We start from the raw sequence: 22,493 nt of genomic DNA, 5'->3' as shown, positions 1-22,493 counted from the left end.
CTGCAACCTCTGCCTCCCGGGTTCAAGTGATTCTCCTGCCTCAGCCTCTCCAGGAGCTGAGACTACAGACGTGTGCCACCACACCTGACTAACTTTTGTATTTTTTTAGTAGAGACGGGGTTTCACCATGTTAGCCAGGCTTGTCTCAAACTCCTGACCTCAGGCAATCCACCCACCTCAGCCTCCCAAAGTGCTGGGATTACAAACGTGAGCCACTGTACCCAGCCAAATGTTAGCTTTTATTTTTTATTTTATTATTTTTGAGACAGAGTTTGGCTCGTGTTGCCCAGGCTGGAGTGCAATGGCACGGTCTTGGCTCACTGCAACCTCTGCCTCCTGGGTTCAAGCGATTCTCCTGCCTCAGCCTCCCACGTAGCTGGGATTACAGGTGCCCGCCACCATGCCTGGCTAATTTTTTGTATTTTTTGTATTTTTTTTTTTTTTTTTGAGACGGAGTCTTGCTCTGTCCCCCAGGCTGGAGTGCAATGGCGCGATCTCGGCTCACTGCAAGCTCCGCCTCCCGGGTTCACGCATTCTCCTGCCTCAGCCTCCCGAGTAGCTGGGACTACAGGTGCCCGCCACCACGCCCGGCTAATTTTTTTGTATTTTTAGTAGAGACAGGGTTTCACCATGTTAGCCAGGAAGGTCTTGATCTCCTGACCTCGTGATCTGCCCGCCTCAGCCTCCCAAAGTGCTGGGATTACAGGCTTGAGCCACTGCACCTGTCCAATCTTTTGTATTTTTAGTAGAGATGGGGTTTCACCATGTTGACCAGGCTGGTCTCGAACTCCTGACCTCAGGTGATCCACCCACCTCGGTCTCCCAAAGTGCTGGGATTACAGGTGTGAGCTACCATGCCCGGACTGCTAGCTTTTATTATATTTGAGTCTGGAACTCATGGGAGAGGTCAGAAATTGACATATAAATCTTGAGCTGGACACAGTGGCTTATACCTGTAATCCCAGCACTTTGGGAGGCCAAGGTTGGAGGGTTGCTTGAGCCTAGGAGTTTGAGACCAACCGCCGGCAACACAGGGATACTCCATCCCTATAAAAAATTCAAAAAATTAGTCAGGCATGGTGGCACATGCCTGTAGTTGTAGCTACTCAGAAGGCTGAGGCAGGAAGATCACTTGAGCTCAGGAGGTTGAGGCTACAGTGAACCATGATCATACCACTGCACTCCAGCCTAGGCAACAGAGCAAGACTCTATCTCAAAAAATAGTCAGTCTGGGCGTGGTGGCTCATGCCTGTAATTCCAGCACTTTGGGAAGCTTAGGTGGGTGGATCTTTTAAGGTTGGGAGTTCGAGACCTACCTGGCCAACATGGTGAAACTCCACCTCTTCTAAAATATATAAAAATTAGCCAGGCATGGTGGCAGGTACCTGTAATCCCAGCTACTCAGGAGGCTGAGGCAGGAGAGTTGCTTGAACCCAAGAGGCAGAGGTTGCAGTGAGCCAAGATTGCGCCATTGCACTCCAGCCTAGGCGACAGAGTGAGATTCTGTCTCAAAAAATAAAATAGAATAAAATAAAATAAAAAGAATAAATGAAAAAATAAATACCGCGGGTGTGGTGGCTCACACCTATAATCCCAGCACTTTGGGAGGCTGAGGCAGGCGAATCACGAGGTCAGGAGCTCAAGACCAGCCTAGCCAACATGATGAAACCCCCATCTCTACTAAAAATACAAAAAATTAGTTGGGCATGGTGATGGGCACCTGTGATCCCAGCTACTCAGGAGGCTGAGGCAGGAGAATCACTTGAACCTGGGAGGCGGAGGTTGCAGTGAGCCAAGATGGAACCACTGCCCTCCAGCCCGGGGCGATAGAGTGAGACTCCCTCTCTGCCGGGCGCAGTGGCTCAGGCCTGTAATCCCAGCACTTTGGGAGGCCAAGGCGGGCGGATCACAAGGTCATGAGATCGAGACCATCCTGGCTAACACGGTGAAACCCCATCTCTAATAAAAATATAAAAAGTTAGCCGGGCGTGTTGGCGGGCGCCTGTAGTCCCAGCTACTCAGGAGGCTGAGGCAGGAGAATGGCATGAACCCCGGAGGCGGAGCTTGCAGTGAGCCGAGATCTCTCCACTGCACTCCAGCCTGGGCACAGAGCGAGACTCCGTCTCAAAAAAAAAAAAAAAAAAAAGAAAGAAAGAGTGAGACTCCGTCTCAAAAGAAAAAAAATAGAAATAAAATCAATAAGTCAGTCTTGGAGCCAGCATATCTAGGCGGTGTTTGTGGCTAATGTTGTAGGTTAGCCCATATTCCCACCCCTTCTCCTTTGCTTTTCTCTGCTCTGAGGCTAAATGCTGCAGACTAGAATCCCCAGGCCCCCTTGCAGTTAGAAGTGGCATTGATACAGTTTTGGCTAATGAAATGTACACAGAAACCTGCTGGGTAATTTCTTTTCTTTTTTCCAACTATCCAGACTTATAGGAGATGGGGAGGTTTGTGCTGCAGGGATACTGACCTTTGGTGCTTTCCCTCTTCCCTACCTTGAATGTGGATGTCCTGGCTGGGAACCCAGCTGCCAGCTCATGACCAGGAGGTAACAAGCAGGAATAAAAGGCCACCAGAGTCACAGAGACGAAGCTGCGGCGTTACCGAGGTGCGAATCACTGTGATTCCTAGGTGCGAATCATCACCAGCAATCACTTCTCTCAGGACTCCTTGTTAAGAAAAATAAACTCGGGCCGGGCGCGGTGGCTCACGCCTGTAATCCCAGCACTTTGGGAGGCCGAGGCGGGCGGATCACGAGGTCAGGAGATCGAGACCATCCTGGCTAACACGGTGAAACCCCGTCTCTACTAAAAATACAAAAAAATTAGCCGGGCGTGGTAGCGGGCGCCTGTAGTCCCAGCTACTCGGGAGGCTGAGGCAGGAGAATGGCGTGAACCCGGGAGGCGGAGCTTGCAGTGAGCCGAGATCGCGCCACTGCACTCCAGCCTGGGCGACAGAGCGAGACTCCGTCTCAAAAAAAAAAAAAAAAAAAAAGAAAAAGAAAAAAGAAAAATAAACTCCTATTTATTGAGACCATGAGAGTTACGTTGAGAGGTATATTGTTATTGAAGCTGACAATATTCAATGCCATGAGTTTGAAGATCATCCCTGGGTCATTAACATATAAGCAGGGAAGAAAATGTGGCCCGAAATAGTCTGGGACATGAGAAAGCAGTAGGAGAGGAAGCCCCAAGGAAAGGGGGAAGCTGCCGCGCGGTGGGCAGAGCCAGGAGCACCGGGCTGAGGCGACCGGGAGCGCAGCGGCTTCTAGGGGTGAGTGGGACCCACGCGGCCACACCTGCGCCTCCCGCGCGCGGCCCCACCCCCCTGCCCCGCCCCGCCTGGTTTATAGGTCCCGGCCCGAGCCTCCGGCCGCCCGCCGGGGTTTGTCCCGCGATCCCCGACCATGCCCGCCGACCTCAGCGGTACCTGGACCCTGCTCAGCAGCGACAACTTCGAGGGCTACATGCTGGCCCTAGGTAAGGCGGAGGGGAGGCGGCGGCGGCGCGAGGCTCGCCGTGGGTCTCGGGATCAGGCGAAGGCGGCCGGGCCGGGCCTGTAGGTACGTCCTCTGTCCGTGCCTCCGCCCTGCTGCGCCCACCGTCGCCCAGTCGCCCCCGAGTCCGCTGGTCCTTGGCGCCTCCGTTCATCGGGCGCGGGACCCCAGTCCTTCAGTCCCCCAGTCCGTCCTTTCCCGCGCCCACCCGCCCCCCTGTCCCCACGGCCGTCTCTCCACGCCCTCTGTTCCCCCGGCCGTCGGTCCCCCACCCGTCCGTCCCTGAGTGCCCGCGTCCAGCCCCACGTCCGTCTCTACCCGCACGCGGCACACCTGCGGAGACTGCAGACTGGGGGTCCGGCCGGGGAGGGGGCTCCGGCCGGGGAGGGGGCGCCCGGGACCGAAGCCTCTGCCCGGCCACCCTCCCCGCAGCCGCCTTCCGTGCAGGACCCGGGGCCCCGGGCGCGCTCCCGCAGCGAAGTCCCAGCAGCCTCGGCGCACCCGGAGCGGGTCGGGGATGCAGATCACGGAGCCAGCGGACGACCCTTCAGGTCCGGGCACCCGCGGGAGTGCAGAGCCTGGTTCGGCCCGGGGCGTGCCCCGACCGCCGCCTCCCACGAGGGCTGGGTGCCCGCGGCGTTCTTGCTCCCGGGGGCCCCGCGCTGTGCTTCCCGCCCTCATCGCGGTGCCAACGGTGCGCGGACTCTCAACTCACTGCAACCTCCGCCTCCTCGGTTCAAGCGATTCTCCTGCCACAGCCTTCCAAGTAGCTGGGATTACACGCGTGCGCCAGCCACCACGTCCGGCTAATTTTGTACTTTTAGTAGAGAAGGGGTTTCACTATATTGGTCAGGCTGGTGTCCAACTCCTGACCTCAGGTGATCCACCAGCCTTGGCCTCCCAAAGTGCTGGGATTACAGGTGTGAGCCACGCGCCCTGCCACGAGTGTAGTTTTTCTTGTAGCTTTAGGAATCTGGGAAGTTGCCGTGCCGGCCAATCCCTGAACCCTTGACCCGTGGGCAATTTTTGTTTTCTTTTTTTCTTTCTTTCTTTCTTTCTTTTTTTTTTTTTTTTTTTTGAGACGGAGTCTCGCTCTGTTGCCCAGGCTGGAGTGCAGTGGTACGATCTCGGCTCACTGCAAGCTCCGCCTCCCGGGTTCACGCCATTTTCCTGCCTCAGCCTCTCCGAGTAGCTGGGACTATAGGCGCCCGCCACCACGCCCAGCTAATTTTTGTATTTTTTAGTAGAAACGGGGTTTCACCATGTTGGCCAGGCTGGTCTCGAACATCTGCCCTCGTGATCTGCCCACCTTGGCCTCCCAAAGTGCTGGGATTACAGGCGTGAGCCACCGCACCGGCCAATTTTTGTTTTCTTAACCTTAGGGCCCATCTTAGTTGATAAAGGGGCATTTATTTTGCTCTTTCATATCCCAAGAGATAAGAGTGTTCCTCTGGGTATGGGAAAGGCACCTCTCACTTGAGAGTCTTATGATCTTCTTCAGAGGAAGAGCAGAGAATTCTTTTATGGCCTGCTTCAGGGAAGAGGGGCAAAAGAAGGTCTGAGGGGGACCTTCCTGCTACTGTTATTTCCTCAAATGCCAAGTGATATGGTTTGGCTGTGTCCCCACCCAAATCTCATATGGGAGTTGTAGTTCCCATAATTCTCATGTGTTGTGGGAGGGACCTGAGGAGAGGTAATTGAATCATGGGGGCAGTTTTCCCCACACTGTTCTGGTGGTAGTGAATGTCTCATGAGATTTGATGGTTTTACAAGGGGTTTCCCCTTTCATTTGGCTCTCATTCTCTCTTGCCTGCCACCATGTAAGACGTACCTTTTGCCTTCTGCCATGATTTTGAGGCTTCCCCAGCCACGTGGAACTGTGGCAGTTAAACCTCTTTTTCTTTATAAGTTACCCACTCTTGCCAGGCTCGGTGGCTCACGCCTGTAATCCCAGCACTTTGGGAGGCTGAGGCGGGTGGATCAACTGAGGTCAGGAGTTCAAGACCAGCCTGGCCAACATGGTGAAACCCCGTCTCAACTAAAAATACCAAAAAGAAATTAGCTGGGCATGGTGGCGGGCGCCTGTAATCCCAGCTACTTTGGGAGGCTGAGGCAGGAGAATCACTTGAACCTAGGAGGCGGAGGTTGCAGTGAGCTGAGATGGTGCCATTGCACTCCAGCCTGGGCAACAAGAGTGAAACTCTGTCTAAAATAATAATAATAATAAGTTACCCACTCTTGGATATGTCTTTATCAGCAGCGTGAAAATGGACATAAGGTGCCATGTTCTGAGGTCGCCTATCCAGAAACCCTTAAATCCAGAACGGTTTTCTGAAAACCAGCAACTGTGTTTCAACTTCAGATCTAATTTGTTAAAGTACTAAGTACTTACATCAATTTGTTAAAGTGCTAAGTACTTAGGTCACACTTATAGCACCAGAGTGGTTGTTTACATAATACTGTAATACTCTTTTTTTTTTTTTTTTTTTTTTAGATGGAGTCTGGCTCTATTGCCTAGGCTGGAGTGCAGTGGCGCGATCTCGGTGTGAGCCACTGTGCCCAGCCATAATACTATAATACATTTTATCTTAAGAATTAAGTTGGTCTGGGTGCAGTGGCTCACACCTGTAATCCCAGCACTTTGGGATGCTGAGGCAGGTGGATCATGAGGTCAGGAGTTCAAGACCAGCCTGGCCAACATGGTGAAGCCCCGCCTCTACTAAAAATACAAAAAATTAGCTGGGCATGATGGCATGCACCTGTAATCCCAGCTACTTGTGAGGCTGAGGCAGGAGAATTGCTTGAACCCAGAAGGTGGAGGTTGCAGTGAGCCGAGATTGCGCCATTGCACTCTAGCCAGGGAGACAAAGCAAGACTCCATCTTGAAAAAAAAAAAATTAAGCTAGCAGACTGGGCACGGTGGCTCATGCCTATAATCCCAGCACTTTGGGAGGCCAAGGTGGGTGGATCACCTGAAGTCAGGAGTTTGAGACCAGCCTGGCCAACATGGTGAAATACCCCATCTCTACTAAAAGTACAAAAATTAGCTAGGCATGGTGGCTCATGCCTGTAGTCCCAGCTAATTGGGAGGCTGAGGCACGAGAATCGCTTGAACCTGAGAGGTGGAGGTTGCAGTGAGCCCAGATCACGACACTGCACTCTAGCCTGGGCAACAGAATGAGACTTGGTCTCAAAAAAAATAAGTCAATAAGACAAAAAAAAAAAAAATTCAGCTAGCAATCTTGAATTTTACTGATTTACTTGAATATATAATTAACTTTAAATTTATATGCTTGTTCATGTACATGTAAGGAAAATACATTCCATAAAAAATCACAGATATAGTACTTAGATCTTTAAACTGTAGGGTCTAGGAAAATAATAAATGATCGCCTCTTTTTTTGTTGTTGTTGTTGAGATGGAGTCTTTCTCTGTTGCCCAGGCTAGAGTGCAGTGGTGCAATCTCGGCTCACTGCAACCTCTGCCTCCTGAGTTCAAGCAATTCTCCTGCTTCAGCCTCCTGAGTAGCTGGTATTACAGGTGCCCGCCACCTCTCCTGACTAATTTTTGTATTTTTAATAGAGACGGAGTTTTACCATCTTGGCCAGGCTGGTCTTGAACTCCTGACCTCGTGATCCACCCGCCTTGGCCTCCCAAAGTGCTGGGATTACAGGCGTGAGCTACCGTGCCTGGCTGATTACCTCTTTTTTAGTAGTAGAAGTGAGGTAAATGCCTGTTGGCAGTGATGCTAAGGGTCAAATAAGTCACCAGCAAATACACAGCACACATCTCATGATGTGCTCCAGCTGGCATCTCATTTGAGGGCAGAAAATCACTCCCTTTTGTCTAAAAACTAGTGTTCAGGAACTGATCTTGCAGCTCCCACCCGGGCTCTGGCATCACTCTCTCCCAGCATTTGCCAAACCGCAGTGAGAAGAAAGGCAGCTTGTCTTTGCACAAAGAAGAAAGTTTACTTGGGTTTTTTGAGATAGGGTCTTGCTCTGTCGCTCAGGCTGTAGTGCAGTGGTGCGATCATGGCTCACTGCAGCCTTCACTTCCTGGGCTCAGGTGATCCTCCCACCTCAGCCTTCCAAGTAGCTGGGACAACAGGTGCATACCACCACACTTGGCTAATTTTTCAATTTTTTTGTAGAGACGGTGTCTTGCTATGTTGTCCAGGCTGGTCTCAAACTCCTGGCCACATGCAATCCTCCTGCCTCTGCCTTGCTTGGGTTTTAATATTTGGAGCTAACCTGGGATTTGGGAGTTCCTGGTGTACCCCCACAGCAGCCAAGGACACTGAAGGTGCATGCTTCAGAAATGGAGAAGCCCCATGTTAATGCCCACAGATATTGACTAACTTGTGCAAGTCCTCGCCTTTAGTCCTGTTATGAACCCAAGAAGGTGGTGGTGTTACTAACTTGTCCCAGATTACTGTGTACACTGGGATATATTTATTTAATTTAATTAGTTTATTTATTTATTTATTTATTTTTGAGACAGAGTCTCCCTTTGTTGCCCAGTCTGGAGTGCAGTGGCACGGATCTTGGCTCACTGCAACTCCGTCTCCCGGGTTCAAGCAATTCTCCTGCCTCAGCCTCCCAAGTAGCTGGGATTACAGGCGCACGCCCCCACACCCAGTTAATTTTATATTTTTAGTAGAGACAGGGTTTCACCACGTTGGCCAGGCTGGTCTCGAACTCCTGAGCTCAGGTGACCTGCCTGCCTCGGCCTCCTAAAGTGCTGGGATTACAGGCATGAGCCACCACACCTCGCCCTACACTGGGATTTAAAGGGATCCCTTCTTGCCTTCAACCCACATTGCCTTGAGATTAGAAGTGGCTTTGAGATTGAAGGTTAATATAAACATCTGAAGCTTAGATAAATGTACGTTTGTGTGGACTCCTTTGACATCCTACCTTCAGGTGTATATGCGCACACATTTGTAATAGCACGTGCATCAGGCTGTTCCCTCCTACTCGAATGTCTTATTTTCTATTTAACATAATCTAGTAGATGAAAAAGCGTGGCTTGACCTGGGTAACAGCCTTATGAGGAATATGGCCTTTTGGACTGTTGGACTGTTGAGGTCCTAGTAAGTGTGGACCTGGCAGAAAGTGACCAGAACTTATGCTAATTTATTCATTTTATTTTATTTTTATTTTTTGAGATAGGATCTCACTCTGTTGCCCAGGCTGGAGTGTAGTGGCACCATCTTGGCTCATTGCAACCTCCTCCTTCTAGGCTCAAGCGATCCTCCCACCTCAGCCTCCCCAGCAGCCAGGACTGCAGGTGCACACCACCATGCCCAGCTAATTTTTATTTTATTTTTTGGTAGAAATGCGGTTTCACCATGTTGGCCAGGCTGGTCTTGAACTCCTGGCCTCAAGTGATCTGCCTGCCTCGGCTTCCCAAAGTGCTGGAATTACAGGCCTGAGCCACTGGACCTGGCCCAGAACTTATGCTAATTCAAAGTAAATTTTGGTATTTAAAGAGGCCAGCCTTGTAACTGCAAATCTGTGAAGTGACAATGTTGCAACATGGTAGTGAGGTAGGAGGCAGGGCTCAACTCCAGAAGCCAGAAGCAGGGCTTGGGACAGCGGACCAAACTGAGGACTAACTAAAACAGGGATAGGATGGAAGCAGCTTTTCATAAAACACATAAAACAGCGTGCCATATCAGTTTACCGTTGCCATGGCAACACCTGGAGTTAGCACCCCTTTCCATGGCAATGACCAGAGGACCCAAAAGTTACTACCCCTTCCCTAGAAATGTCTGCATAAACCACCCGTTAGCCGGGCATGGTGGCTCACGCCTGTAATCCCAGCGCTTTGGGAGGCTGAGGTGGGTGGATCACCTGAGGTCAGGAGTTCGAGACCAGCCTGGCCAACATGGTGAAACCCGTCTCTACTAAAAATACAAAAATTAGCTGGGCGTGGTGGTGGGCACCTATAGTCTCAGCTACTCAGGAGGCTGAGGCAGGAGAATCATTTGAATCCGGGAGGCAGAGGTTGCAGTGAGCCAAGATCGTGCTGCCATTGCACTCCAGCCTGGGTGACAAGAGCAAAACTCTGTCTGAATAAACAAACAAACAAACAAAAACAAAAAAACTACCCCTTACTCTGCATATAACTAGAAGTGGGTATAAATATGACTACAAAACTGCCCTGAGCTGCTACTTTCTGCCTATGGGGTAGCTCTTTTCTGCAGGAGCAGTCACAGAGCTGTGACACTGCTTCTTCAATAAAGCTGTTTTCTTCTCCCTCTGGCCTGCCCTTGAATTCTTTCCTGGGCAAAGCCAAGAACCTCTGCAGGCTAATCCCCACTCTGGGGGCTCACCTGCCCTACATGAGTAGTGCAAATTGTAAATTTGCTAACAACAAATTGCCTCACAGATTTTATTTTATTTATTTATTTTTTGAGATGGATTCTTGCTCTGTCACCTAGGCTGGAGTGCAGTAGCGAGATTTCAGCTTGCTGCAACCTCCACCTCCCGGGTTCAAGAGATTCTCCTGCCTAAGCCTCCCGAGTAGCTGGGATTACAGGCACCCCCCACCACGCCTGACTAATTCTTGTATTTTTAGTAGAGATGGGGTCTTGCCATGTTGGCCAGGCTGGTCTCGAACTCCTGACCTCAGGTGATCTGCCCTCCTCAGCCTCCCAAAGTGTTAGGATTACAGGTGTGAACTACCACGCCTGGCCTGCCTCACAATTTTTTTTTTTTTTTTAGATGGAGTTTTGCTCTTGTTGCCCAGGCTGGAGTGCAATGGCGGGATCTCGGCTCACCGCAACTTCCGTCTCCCCGGTTCAAACAATTCTCCTGCTTCAGCCTCCTGAGTAGCTGGGATTGCAGGCATGCCCCACCACGCCCAGCTAATTTTGTATTTTTAGTAGAGACGGGGTTTCTCCATATTGGTCAGGCTGGTCTCCAACTCCTGACCTCAGGTGATCGCCTGCCTCGGCCTCCCAAAGTGCTGGGATTAAGGCATGAGCCACTGCGCCCAGCCAGATTGATGGATTGATTGATTTTGAGATGGAGTTTCCCTCTTGTTGCCCAGGCTGGAGTGCAATGGTGCAATCTCAACTCACCTCAACCTCTGCCTCCCAGGTTCAAGCGACTCTCCTGCCTCAGCCTCTGGAGTAGCTGGGATTACAGGCATGCGCCACCATGCCCGGCTAATTTTGTATTTTTAGTAGAGACGGGGTTTCTCCATATTGGTCAGGCTGGTCGCGTTGGTCTGCCTGCCTCGGCCTCCCGAAGTGCTGGGATTACAGGCATGAGCAACCGTGCCCGGCGCCTCACAGATTTTAAAAGCATAACTCTAAACTCATTGTTAGTCTAAAGTTATTGGGTTTTGATTTGCTTACATAATAGGGTTTAAGGAAAGTCAGCAGTAAGTTTGGCTTGGTCATATTAATAATAGGAAATGAGCCTGAGTAACATGGTGAAACTTCATCTCTACCAAAGAAAAATTCAAAAATTAGCCAGGTGTGGTGGCACATGCCTGTAGCCCCAGCTACTTGGGAGGCTGAGGTGGGAAGATCTCTCGAGCCTGGGAAGCAAAGGCTGCAGTGAGCCGAGATTGCACCACTGCAGTCCAGCCTGGGCAACAGAATGAGACCCTGTCTCAAAAAAATAATAATAATAGGAAGTGATTTTAAGGTTTTGGTCTCAATACTTAAATATTTAAATATTGTTGAAAACCAGTAAAGCCTGGATCATATTGCATCTCGAACTAAAAACTGGAGTTCTAGATTTAAACACACACACACAAGCTTTTTTATTTGCAGCTGAGACGACAGGCATGTACCACTATGCCCAGCTGTTTTTTTTGAGATATTTGTTTGTTTGTTCATTTGTTTGTTTTTGAGATGGAGTTTCACTCCGTCCCCAGGCTACAGTGCAGTGGCTCGACCTCAGCTCACTGCAACCTCCGCCTCCTGGGTTCAACTGATTCTCCTGCCTCAGCCCGACCCAGGTGTGAGCCACCATGCCCAGCCTCAGCTGTTTTTATTTTTTTATAGAAATGGGGTCTTGCTATGTTGTCCAGGCTGGTCTTGAACCCCTGGGCTCAAGTGATCCTCCCACCTTGGCCTCCAGAAGTGTTGGGATTACAGGTATGAGCCACTGTGCCTGGCTACAAAAATTTTTTCTTAGGATGAGGACATTTATACTATTGTTTTATTTTTGGTTGTTGTTGTTTGGGGTTTTTTTTTTTTGAGACGGAGTCTTGCTCTGTCGCCCAGGCTGGAGTGCAGTCGCATGATCTCGGCTCACTGAAGCCTCCACCTCCTGGGTTCAAGCAATTCTCCTGCCACAGTCTCCCGAGTAGCTGGGATTACAGGGGTGCACCACCATGCCCAGCTAATTTTTGTTTTTCAGTAGAGATGGGGTTTTGCCATGTTGCCCAGGCTGGTTTTGAACTCCTGACCTCAGGTGATCCACCTGCCTCTGCCTCCCAAAGTGCTGGGATTACAGGCGTGAGCCACCACGGCTGGCAGAATCACGTCTCATCTCTAACTCCTCTCCTTCCTGCTCCCTCTCCCCGATTCTGCGGCAGATACACTAGGCTCCTCAGAGTTCCTGAAACACACTGGCACACCCTTCCTCAGAGTCCCAGGGCTCCCTGGATTTCTGCCTTAAACTATTTTCCCAGAAATCTGTGTGGCTTGATTCTTTACTTCTTTCAGCTCTCCGCTGAGACGTCACCTGGCCATTATTTAAAATAGTGGTGTTTATTTCTAGCTACATAATATGCTCAAAGGCAGTAAGTGGAACTGGGATTCCAAACCCTGATCTTCATCTTCTTAGCATTCCATGTTTCCCTGTGGAACTCTTTTTTAAAGCTTATTTAAGAATTCTAGCCGAGCAGGGTGGCTCATGTCTGTAATCCCAGCACTTTGGGAGGCTGAGGTGAGAGGATTGCTTGAGCCCAAGAGTTCGAGACCAACCTGGGCAACATAGTGAGACTTGATCTCTACAAAAAAATATTTAAAACATTTCCAGGCATGGTGGCATGTGCCTGTAGTCCCAGCTATTCGAGAGGCTGAGATAGGAGAATCACTTGAGCCTGAAAGGTTGAGGCTACAGTGAGCCATGATTGCACCACTGCACTTCAGCCTGGGTGACAGAATGAGATCCTGTCTCAAAAAAAGAAAAAAATTATAAATACATAGTAGTATATAGCTGGGTGTGGTGATGCAAGCCTGTAATTCCAGTTACTCAGGAGGCTGAGGCAAGAGAATTGCTTGAACCCGGGAGTGGAGGTTGCAGTGAGCTGAAATCGTGCCACTGCTCTCCCCAACCTGGGCGACAGAGTGAGACTGTGTCTCGGAAAAAAAAAAAAGAAAAAAAAAAGTATATACATATGTGTGTGTGTGTGTGTGTGTATATATATATAGAGAGAGAGAGAGAGGTATATACATGAATCCAGTGGTTTTTGAGTTTTGTTTTCATTCTTGTTGAGAAACTGTTCAAATGCTCTCTTAATTCAAAGTGTAAATACATAAGGAAGAAAAAGGCAGAGTTATGACCGAGGCTGGGTTGGGGGGCCTAAGCCCTGTCCCTTTGTTTTTCTTTTTCTTTCTTTCTTTTTTTTTGAAATGGAGTCTCGCTCTGTGGCTCAGGCTGGAGTGCAGTGGTGTGATCTTGGCTCACTGCAACCTCCGCCTCCTGGGTTCAAGCAATTCTCCTGCTTCAGCCTCCAAAGTAGCTGGGATTACAGGTATGTGCCACCATGCCCGGCTAATTTTGTATTTTTAGTAGAGATGGGGTTTCTACATGTTGATCAGGCTAGTCTCAAACTCCTGACCTCAGGTGATCCGCCCTCCTCAGCCTCCCAAAAGTGCTGGGATTACAGGTGTGAGCCACCGCACCTGGCCTACAGTTTATATTTTTTTATAGAGACAGGGTCTTGCTATGTTGCCCAGGCTGGTCTCAAACTCCTAAGCTCAAACAATCCTCCTGTCTTCTGTGTCCCAAAGTGCTGGAATTACTGCACCTGGCATTTGCAAACTTTTTAATCAGGCTGTGGTTGGCAGTTTGCCAAGACGATTCCTTGTAGATCTGATTTTGGCAGCAAACAACATAGAAGTCGTACAGGAAATGCTAACAATTACATGTGGTGATTTTGAGAACAGCTACCAAATTCTTCACTTTTGTATCTCAAGCGAATGTTCAAATATTTTTAAAAATTATTTTTAAGGTATTGACTTTGCCACTCGTAAAATAGCCAAGTTGCTGAAGCCACAGAAAGTGATTGAGCAGAATGGGGATTCTTTTACCATCCACACGAACAGCAGCCTAAGGAACTACTTTGTGAAATTTAAAGTTGGAGAAGAATTTGATGAAGATAACAGAGGCCTGGACAACAGAAAATGCAAGGTAAAATGTAAAGAAATGCCAGGTGCGGTGGATTACGCCTGTAATCCTAACACTTTGGGAGGCCAATGCAGGCGGATCACCTGAGGTCAGTAGTTTGAGACCAGCCTGGGCAACACAGCAAAACCCTGTCTCTCCAAAAGAATTCAAAAAGTAGGCGGGCGTGCTGGCAGGAGCCTGTAATCCCAGCTACTTAGGAGGCTGAGGCAGGAGAATCACTTGAACCCGGGAGGTGGAGGTTGGTTGCAGTAAGCCAAGATCGTGCCACTGCACTCCAGCCTGGGTGACAGAGCGGGACTCCATCTCAAAAAAAAAAAAAAAAAAAAAGCAGTAAGTAGGCTGTTGATTTTGCAAGGGTAACTTGGCATTCTACTTCGTAACACTTGAGGATCCTGCCAGGACAAGCTAACATTTTCTCCTCTCTTCATGCAGAGTTTGGTTATCTGGGACAATGACAGGCTCACCTGTATCCAGAAGGGAGAAAAGAAGAACAGAGGCTGGACCCATTGGATCGAAGGAGACAAACTCCACCTGGTATCCACCACATTTTGTTCTTAATGAGATGATACAGTATTAAAGGAAACATCAGGCCAAGCGTGGTGGCTCACACCTGTAATCCCAGCATTTTAGGAGGCTGAGGTGGGTGTATCACTTGAGGTCAGGAGACTAGCCTGGCCAACATGGTGAAACCCCATCTCTACTATTTTTTTTTTTTTTTTTTTTTGAGACAGAGTGTCGCTGTGTCGCCAGGCTGGAGTGCAGTGGCGCGATCTCGGCTCACTGCAACCTCCACCTCCTGGGTCCAAGCGATTCTCCTGCCTCAGCCTCCCGAGTAGCTGGGACTACAGGCATGCACCACCACACCCAGCTAATTTTTGTATTTTTAGTGGAGACAGGGTTTCACCATGTTGGCCAGGATGGTCTCGATCTCTTGACCTCATGATCCACCCGCCTCGGCCTCCCAAAGTGCTGGGATTACAGGCATGAGCCACCACCACACCTGGCCCATCTCTACTGAAAATACAAAAATTAGCCGGGCATAGTGGCGCATGCCTATACTCTCATCTTATATTAAATGAAACAGCCGAATATTCTGACAGAGGCAGGAAGATAACATGCAAATACTCATGGAACAATTCTTACCTATTATATGTAATAGCTACTTTATGTATACATAGATATGCATAGATAGATATAGTAGCTCACATCTTTGGAGTGATTATTTTGGGCCCAATTACTGTGCTCAATCCTTTGAGTGCATTATCTCACTTAATCTTCATCACAACCCTGTGAAAAGGACGCCATTTTTCCCATTCACAAATAAATTGGGATTTTGAAATTCCCCAAGGCTGCTGTCAGAAGCATCAGAATCCAGTTTAAAAGGGTTTATTCAGACTGGGCGAGGTGGCTCACGCCTGTAATCCCAGCACTTTGGGAGGCTGAGGTGGGCGGATCACAAGGTCAGGAGATCAAGATCATCCTGGCCAACATGGTGAAACCCCGTCTCTACTAAAAATACAAAAATTAGCTGGGCATGGTGGCACATGTCTGTAATCCCAGCTACTTGGGAGGCTGAGGCAGGAGAATTGCTAGAACCAGTTAGTCGGAGGTTGCAGTGAGCCAAGATCGCACCACTGCCCTACGGCCTGGCAACAGAGGCCGTTTCAAAAAAAAATAAAATAAAATAAGGGTTTATTCAGGCATGAAGATGAGAATGGCCACCCAGGAAACACAGACTCCAAAGAAATGGGGTCAGTACACCCAAGCTGAAAAGTTAATGTCTTATTATTTTTTTTTTTTTTGAGATGGAGTCTCTCCCTCTGTCACCCAGTGTCACCCACGCTGGAGTGCAGTGGTGTGATCTCAGCTCACTGCAACCTCTGCCTCCTGGGTTCAAGCGATTCTCCTGCCTCAGCCTCCCGAGTAGCTGGGATTACAGGCATGCACCACCACACCCAGCTAATTTTTGTATTTTTAGCAGAAACGAGGTTTTACCATATTGGCCAGGCTGGTCTCGAACTCCTGACCTCATGTGATCAGCCCACCTGGGCCTCCCAAAGTGTTGGGATTACAGGTGTGGCCGCTTGTAATAAAAATTTAATTTCTTGGAATGTAATTCTTGGAGTTTTTCTTTTTCTTTCTTTTTCTTTTTCTTCTTTTACTTTTAAGCTGTTGGACTTGAGGTGTTTTTCTTTAATGGCTTTATTGAGGTATACTTTATGTACCAAAAAATGCACCTGTTTTAAGTGTACAGTTTGATAATTTCTAGTAAATGTATACAGGTGTACAACCATTCCCATTATCCAGTTTCAGACAAGTCAATCACTCCAAAACATTCCCTAGAGGCCATGTGCTGACAACGATTATTTTACAGCCTGTTTTGTTTTGTTTTGTTTTTGAGATGGAGTCTTGCTCTGTTGCCCAGGCTGGAGTGCAGTGGCATGATCTCAGCTCGCTGCAAACTCTGCCTTCTGGGTTCAAGCAATTCTCCTGTCTCAGCCTCCCAAGTAGCTGAGACTACAGGTGCATGCCACGACACCTGGCTAATTTTTGTATTTTGAGTAGAGACAGGGTTTCACCATATTGGCCAGGCTGGTCTCAAACCCCTGACCTCAGGTGATCCACCCGCCTCCGCCTCCCAAAGTTCTGGGATTACAGGCATGAGCCACTGTGCCTGGCCTGTTTTTGTTTGTGTTTTTGAGACAGAGTCTCCCTCTGTCATCCAGGCTTGAGTGCAGTGACGCAATCTCGGCTCTCTGCAACCTCCACCTCCTGGGTTCAAGGGATTCTCCTGCCTCAGCCTCCCAAGTAGCTGGGATTACAGGCACCCGCCACCATGCCCAGCTAATTTTTTTTTTTTTTTTTTTTTGAGACGGAGTTTCGCCCTTGTTGCCCAGGCTAGAGTACAATGGTGCGATCTCGGCTCACCACAACCTCTGCCTCCCGGGTTCAACGATTTTCCTGCCTCAGCCTTCCCAAGTAGCTGGAATTACAGGCATGCACCACCACGCCTGGCTAATTTTGTATTTTTAGTAGAGACGGGGTTTCTCCATGTTGGTCAGGCTGGGCTCGAACTTCCGACCTCAGGTGATCCGCCCACCTCGGCCTCCCAAAGTGCTGGGATTACAGGTGTAAGCCACCATGTCCGGCCATGCCCAGCTAATTTTTGCATTTTTAGTAGAGACATGGTTTTGCCATGTTGGCCAGGCTGGTCTCGAATTCCTGACCTCAGGTGATCTGCCCGCCTTGGCCTCCCAAAGTGCTGGGATTACAAGCGTGAGCCACCCGACAGACAGAAAACAAAGAAATTTCACAGGATTACAACATTTTCTATACAAAGCTGTTTTATGAGTTACAGGAATTTGATTAGTTACCACTCAGTTTTTTCCTTTTTCTTCCCAGTTTAAAGAATATATTTAACATTCTTTATTTTATTTTTCTTCCCCCTCATTCTTGCTGTCATCTTAAGAGTATATTTAACATTCCATCTTAGACAACATGATAGTCATCCGTCTTTGTATTAGAGAAGGAAGAGTTTCACCTGCTTTGGGAAAAAAAAAGAGAGAAGAAACAGGGAAGTGAGTCTGTAATTAAGATCAACAGTAGAGGGAAGTCTTCTCTGGTGCCCTTTAGTTTTTTACAAAACAGTGTAGGTAAAGAAAAAGGCTAATCTATAACCAGAGAAATTAAGGTTATAGCTGTCTAGGTTACAGCTGCCTTTCATATGACCCAGGTCCCACAATCACATTCCTTTAAGACTCAAAATAATTTAAAGTTTCATCAGCTTTGATTGTGAATTACGTATTTTCACACTGTAGGGTGAAGATTCAAATACAGGTCTGACAAGAATGTGTGCTCTCAGCTCTGTGCTTTTTTGCCTCACTGTATGTGTGAAATCTAGGTGAGACCCATGAAAACAAAACTAGAGCACTGTCCTTAAAGTTGGGTCTGGGTAGTCTTTGAATACCAAGGCCTTGAAGATATTTTGATTCTAGATGGACAAATCTCACACTCTTCTGACGATAAAAAAGTAAGAGGTCAGGCATGGGATTACGGGTTCACGCCTGTAATCCCAGCACTTTGGGAAGCTGAGGCAGGCGGATCACCTGAGGTCAGGAGTTCGAGACCAGCCTGGCCAACATGATGAAACCCCATCTCTACTATAAATACAAAAATTAGCTGGGCGGAGCCGGGCGCAGTGGCTCATGCCTGTAATCCCAGCACTTTGGGAGGCCAAGGTGGGTGGATCACTTGAGGTCGGGAGTTTGAGACCAGCCTGACCAACATGGAGAAACTCCCGTCTCTACTAAAAAATATTTAAAAAAAAAATCAGCTGAGAGTGGTGGCGCATGCCTCTAATGCCAGCTACTCAGGAGGCTGAGGCAGGAGAATCACTTGAACCTGGGAGGAGGAGGTTGCGGTGAGCCGAGATTGCACCATTGCACTCCAGCCTGGGCAACAAGAGTGAAACTCCATCTCAAAAAAAAAAAAAAAAAAATTAGCCGGGCTGTGGCAGGCACCTGTAATCCCAGCTACTCAGGAGGCTGAGGCATGAGAATCGCTTGAACCCGGGAGGCAGAGGTTGCAGTGAGCCAAGATCACGCCACTGCACTCCAGCCTGGGGGATACAGCAAGACTCTGTCTCCAAAAAAAAACAAAGTAAGAAACTTGCCTTCGCAAATGTGTAATATGGAATTTCAAAGAATATATACATATGTTTGAGGATTTAGATTAGTTGGTTTGTAAGAGGTAATGTTCAAATTATGCACAACAGCTGGGTGTGGTGGTACTTGCCTATAGTCCCAGTTACTGGATAGGCCAAAGCGGGAAGATTGCTTGAGCCCAGGAGTTTGAGTCAAGCCTGGGGAACGTAGGACTAGCCTGTCTTTAAAAAAAAAGAAAAGAAAAGGAAGGCCGGGCATGGTGGCTCACACCTGTAATCCCAGCGCTTTTGAGAGGCCGAGGCAGGTGGATCACCTGAGGTCAGGAGTTCGAGCCCAGCCTGGCCAGCATGGCGAAACCCCGTCTCTATTAAAAATACAAAAATTAGCCTGGTGTGGTGGCAGGCACTTGTAATCCCAGCTACTCGGGAGGCTGAGGCAGGAGAATCGCTTGAACCTGGGAGGAGGAGGTTGCAGTGAGCCAAGAGCCAAGATCGCGCCACGGCACTCCAGCCTGGATGACAAGAGTGAAACTGTCTCAAAAAAAAAAAAAAAAAAGAGAAATACCAAATGTGTACATCCTTCTCTAGCATACCCTGGAAATCTGCCCATGCAGGGCACAGAAATACTTTTGTTCTAAGGATACTCATGGAATGCTTCTTACTTACCATGATTTTTTTTTTTTTTTTTTTTTCCAGACAGAGTCTCACTCTGTCGCCCATCCTGGAGTGCAGTAGCTTGATCTCAGCTCACGGTAACCTCCTCCTCCTGGGTTCAAGTGATTCTCCTGCCTCAGCCTCCCAAGTAGCTGGGATTACAGGTGCCCGCTACCATGCCCAGCTAATTTTTATATTTTTAGTACAGACAGGGTTTCACCATGCTGGTCAGGCTGGTCTCAAATTCCTGACCTCAGGTGATCCACCCCCTTCAGCCTCCCAAAGTGCTGGGATTACAGGCATGAGCCACCGCACCCAGCCACCATGATATATTAAAAAATATTTGGTTGCTGGGTGTGGTGGTTCACTTCCGTAATCCCAGCACTTTGGGAGGACACGGCAAGAGGATCACTGGAGTCCAGGAGTTTAATACCAGCCTGGGCAGCATAGTGTGACTCTGTCTCTACAAAAAATTGGCCGGGGGCAGTGGCTCATACCTGTAATCCCAGAATTTTGGAAGGTCGGGGCAGGTGGATCATCTGATGTTAGGAGTTGGAAACTAGCCTGGCTAACATGGTGAAACGCTGTCTCTACTAAAAAATACAAAAATTAGCCGGGTGTGGTGGCGGGCACCTGTAGTCCCAGCTACTCAGGAGGCTGAGGCAGGATAATCACTTGAACCCAGGAGGTGGAGGTTGCAGTGAGCCGAGATCGCGCCATTGCACTCCAGCCTGGGCAACAAGAGCAAGACTCCGTCGCAAAAAAATTAAAAAATATTAGCTGGGCATGGTGACGGGTGCCTGTAGTCCCAGCTACTTGGATGGCTGAGGTGGGAGGATTACTTAGGCCCAGAAAGTTGAGGCTAAGGTGAGCCATGACTGCACCACCGCATTCCAGCCTGGGTGAAGGAGTAAGACCCTATCTCCAAATAAAAAAGGAGTAAGGCCTTGTCTCCAAATAAAAAAAAAAAAGATCTTTTGTGTGTTAATGACATGACTGTCTACTGAGGGTCCTTAGATAGCTTCAGGATGGGGGATGGTCACCAGAAAATCGAAGGCATGATTAGAGGGTTGGAACTTTCAGCCTCATCCCTGAGGGAAGAGGGGCTGGAGATTGAACTAATCACAAATAGCCATTGACTTAATCAGTCATGCCTATGTGCTGAAACATCCACTAAAAACTAAACCACGGGGTTTAGAGAGCTTCCATGTTGAACGGTGAACATTCATGTGTGTGGTGAATACATTGAGGTGCTGGGAGGGCTGTGTGCTCCCCCTTCCTACTTTGCCCTATGCGTCTCTTCCATCAGGCTGTTTCTTTTCTTTTCTTTTTTCTTTTTTTTTTTTTTTTGAGATGGAGTCTTGCTCTGTTGCCCAGGCTGGAGCGCAGTGGCGCAATCTTGGCTCACTGCAACCTCCGCCTCTTGGGTTCAAGCAATTCTCCTGTCTCAAGTGTCCTGAGTAGGTGGGATTACAGGCATGCACCACCACACCCGGCTAATTTTTGTATTTTTAGTACAGACAGGGTTTTGCCATGTTGGCCAGGCTGATCTAGAACTCCTGACCTCAGGCGATCTGCCCACCTCAGCCACTCAAAGTGCTGGGATTACAGGCATGTGCACCCGGCCCCATCAGGCTGTTTCTGAGTTGTTTATTTTATAATAAACTGGTAATAGTAAGTAAAGGGACTTTCTGAGTTTTGTGAGCCCTTCTAGCAAATTATCAAGCCCGAGGAGGGGTTGTGGGAAAACCTGATTTGTAGCTGGTCAGTCAGAAATATGGGAGGTCCCAAATTTGCGACAGGTGTCTGAAGCTGGGGGGAGTCTCGTGAGACTGCATCCTTAACCTATGCAGTCTGTGCTAACTCTGGGTAGTTAGTGCCCAAATTAAATTGGTTTACTGGACACTTGGTTGGTGTCAGAGAGTTGGAGAAGTGGGACTGGAAAAGACATCACACAACTGGTGTCAGGCGTTTAAAAACCCACACCTTTGGTGTCAGAAGTGTTGAGAGTAGGCCAGGTGTGGTGGCTTATAACTATAATCCTAGCACTTTCGGAGGGCAAGGCAGGAAAATCATTTGAGGCTAGGAGTTCAAGACCAGCCTAGGGGTCAGGCGCAGTAGCTCATGCTTGTAATCCCAGCACTTTGGGAGGCTGAGGCGGGCAGATCATGAGGTCAGGAGTTCAAGAACAGCCTGGCCAACATGGTGAAACCCCGTCGCTACTAAAAATACAAAAATTAGCAGAGCATGGTGGCACACACCTGTAATCCTAGCTACTCAGGAGGCCGAGGCAGAAGAATTGCTTGAAGGCAATTCCGCTTAAAGGCGGAGGTTGCAGTGAGCCAAGATTGCATCACTGCACTCCAGCCTGGGCTACAGAGTGAGACTCCATCTCAAAAAAAAAAAAAAAAGACCAGCCTAGGCAGTGGCAACCCTGTCCCTACAAAAAACACAAAAATTAGCCGGGCATGATGGCACGTGCCTGTAGTGTCCCAGCTACTTTGGGGGCTGAGGTGGGAGGATCGCTTGAGCCTGGGAGGCAGAGGTTACAGTGAGCCGAGATCTCACCACTGTACTTAGCCAGGACGACAGAGTGAGACCCCATCTCAAAAAAGAAAAAAACATGTTCCAGAAAAGGGTTAAAATACAATAAAAAATAAGTGTTGAGAGTAAAAACAGACCACATGCAAACTGATCCTTCTTTTTCCCTTCCTCCTTACGCCCTAGGAAATGTTCTGTGAAGGTCAAGTGTGCAAACAGACATTCCAGAGAGCCTGATCCACATCCAGCAGCAGAGCCCACTTGTGGCTGCAGCTTTATGCCAAATTATATTGCAGACTGAACAGATGTTTATCTATCCCATTTGGTGACGAGGACTCGTGGCTGGAGAGAGCCACACAGCGTGTAACCTGAAGTCATCTAGATTATGGGGAAACTGCTCAGCTTCAATAAACCTGTCCAAATGACTCTGAAGTTTTTCCTTTTCGATTTAGGAAATCCCAGCATTTAAAAAAATATTTGAAAGTCTTCTAGGCGCATGAGAGACACACCAGTGAACAAGCTGTCAGTCCTGCCTTCAAGGCTAGTGAGGAAGCTGGCCAAAACAAGCAACCTGAACAGCCACCAGAGCTCTGGGGGTGGGGGGCAGACGACTTTGAGGGATGGGCAGATGGTGATATTGACAGGGGTCTAGGATGGTGATTTTGTTTCTTTTCTTTTCTTTTCTTTTCTTTTTTTTTTTTTTGAGACAGAGTCCTGCTCTGTCACCCAGGCTAGAGTGCAGTGGCTCCATCTCGGC

The 22,493-nt window shown here is 48.6% G+C and overlaps 1 protein-coding gene across 1 annotated transcript; it reads left to right on the top strand.

Moving 5' to 3' along the window:
• The first annotated feature begins 3,358 nt into the window (after positions 1-3,358).
• Positions 3,359-22,161, top strand: RBP7 (retinol binding protein 7). Its single transcript, XM_003949288.5, has 4 exons — positions 3,359-3,479; positions 13,703-13,881; positions 14,311-14,412; positions 21,923-22,161. The coding sequence occupies exons 1-4, from the start codon at positions 3,407-3,409 to the stop codon at positions 21,971-21,973; spliced, it is 405 nt and encodes a 134-aa protein (XP_003949337.1). The 5' UTR covers positions 3,359-3,406; the 3' UTR covers positions 21,974-22,161.
• The last annotated feature ends 332 nt before the right edge of the window (positions 22,162-22,493 follow it).

The sequence above is a fragment of the Pan troglodytes genome, chromosome 1 (assembly GCF_028858775.2).
Source record: "Pan troglodytes isolate AG18354 chromosome 1, NHGRI_mPanTro3-v2.0_pri, whole genome shotgun sequence".
NCBI classification, from domain to species: domain Eukaryota; kingdom Metazoa; phylum Chordata; class Mammalia; order Primates; family Hominidae; genus Pan; species Pan troglodytes.
Note: the sequence above shows the minus strand (reverse complement) of the source record. Positions and strands in the feature narration are given on the sequence as shown.

Coding starts and splice junctions, on each gene's coding strand:
- RBP7 (XM_003949288.5), top strand. CDS start 3,407: ATGCCCGCCGACCTCAGCGGTACCTGGACCCTGCTCAGCAGCGACAAC. Junction 3,480..13,702: donor GGGCTACATGCTGGCCCTAG/GTAAGGCGGAGG, acceptor ATTATTTTTAAG/GTATTGACTTTGCCACTCGT. Junction 14,413..21,922: donor AAGGAGACAAACTCCACCTG/GTATCCACCACA, acceptor CTTACGCCCTAG/GAAATGTTCTGTGAAGGTCA.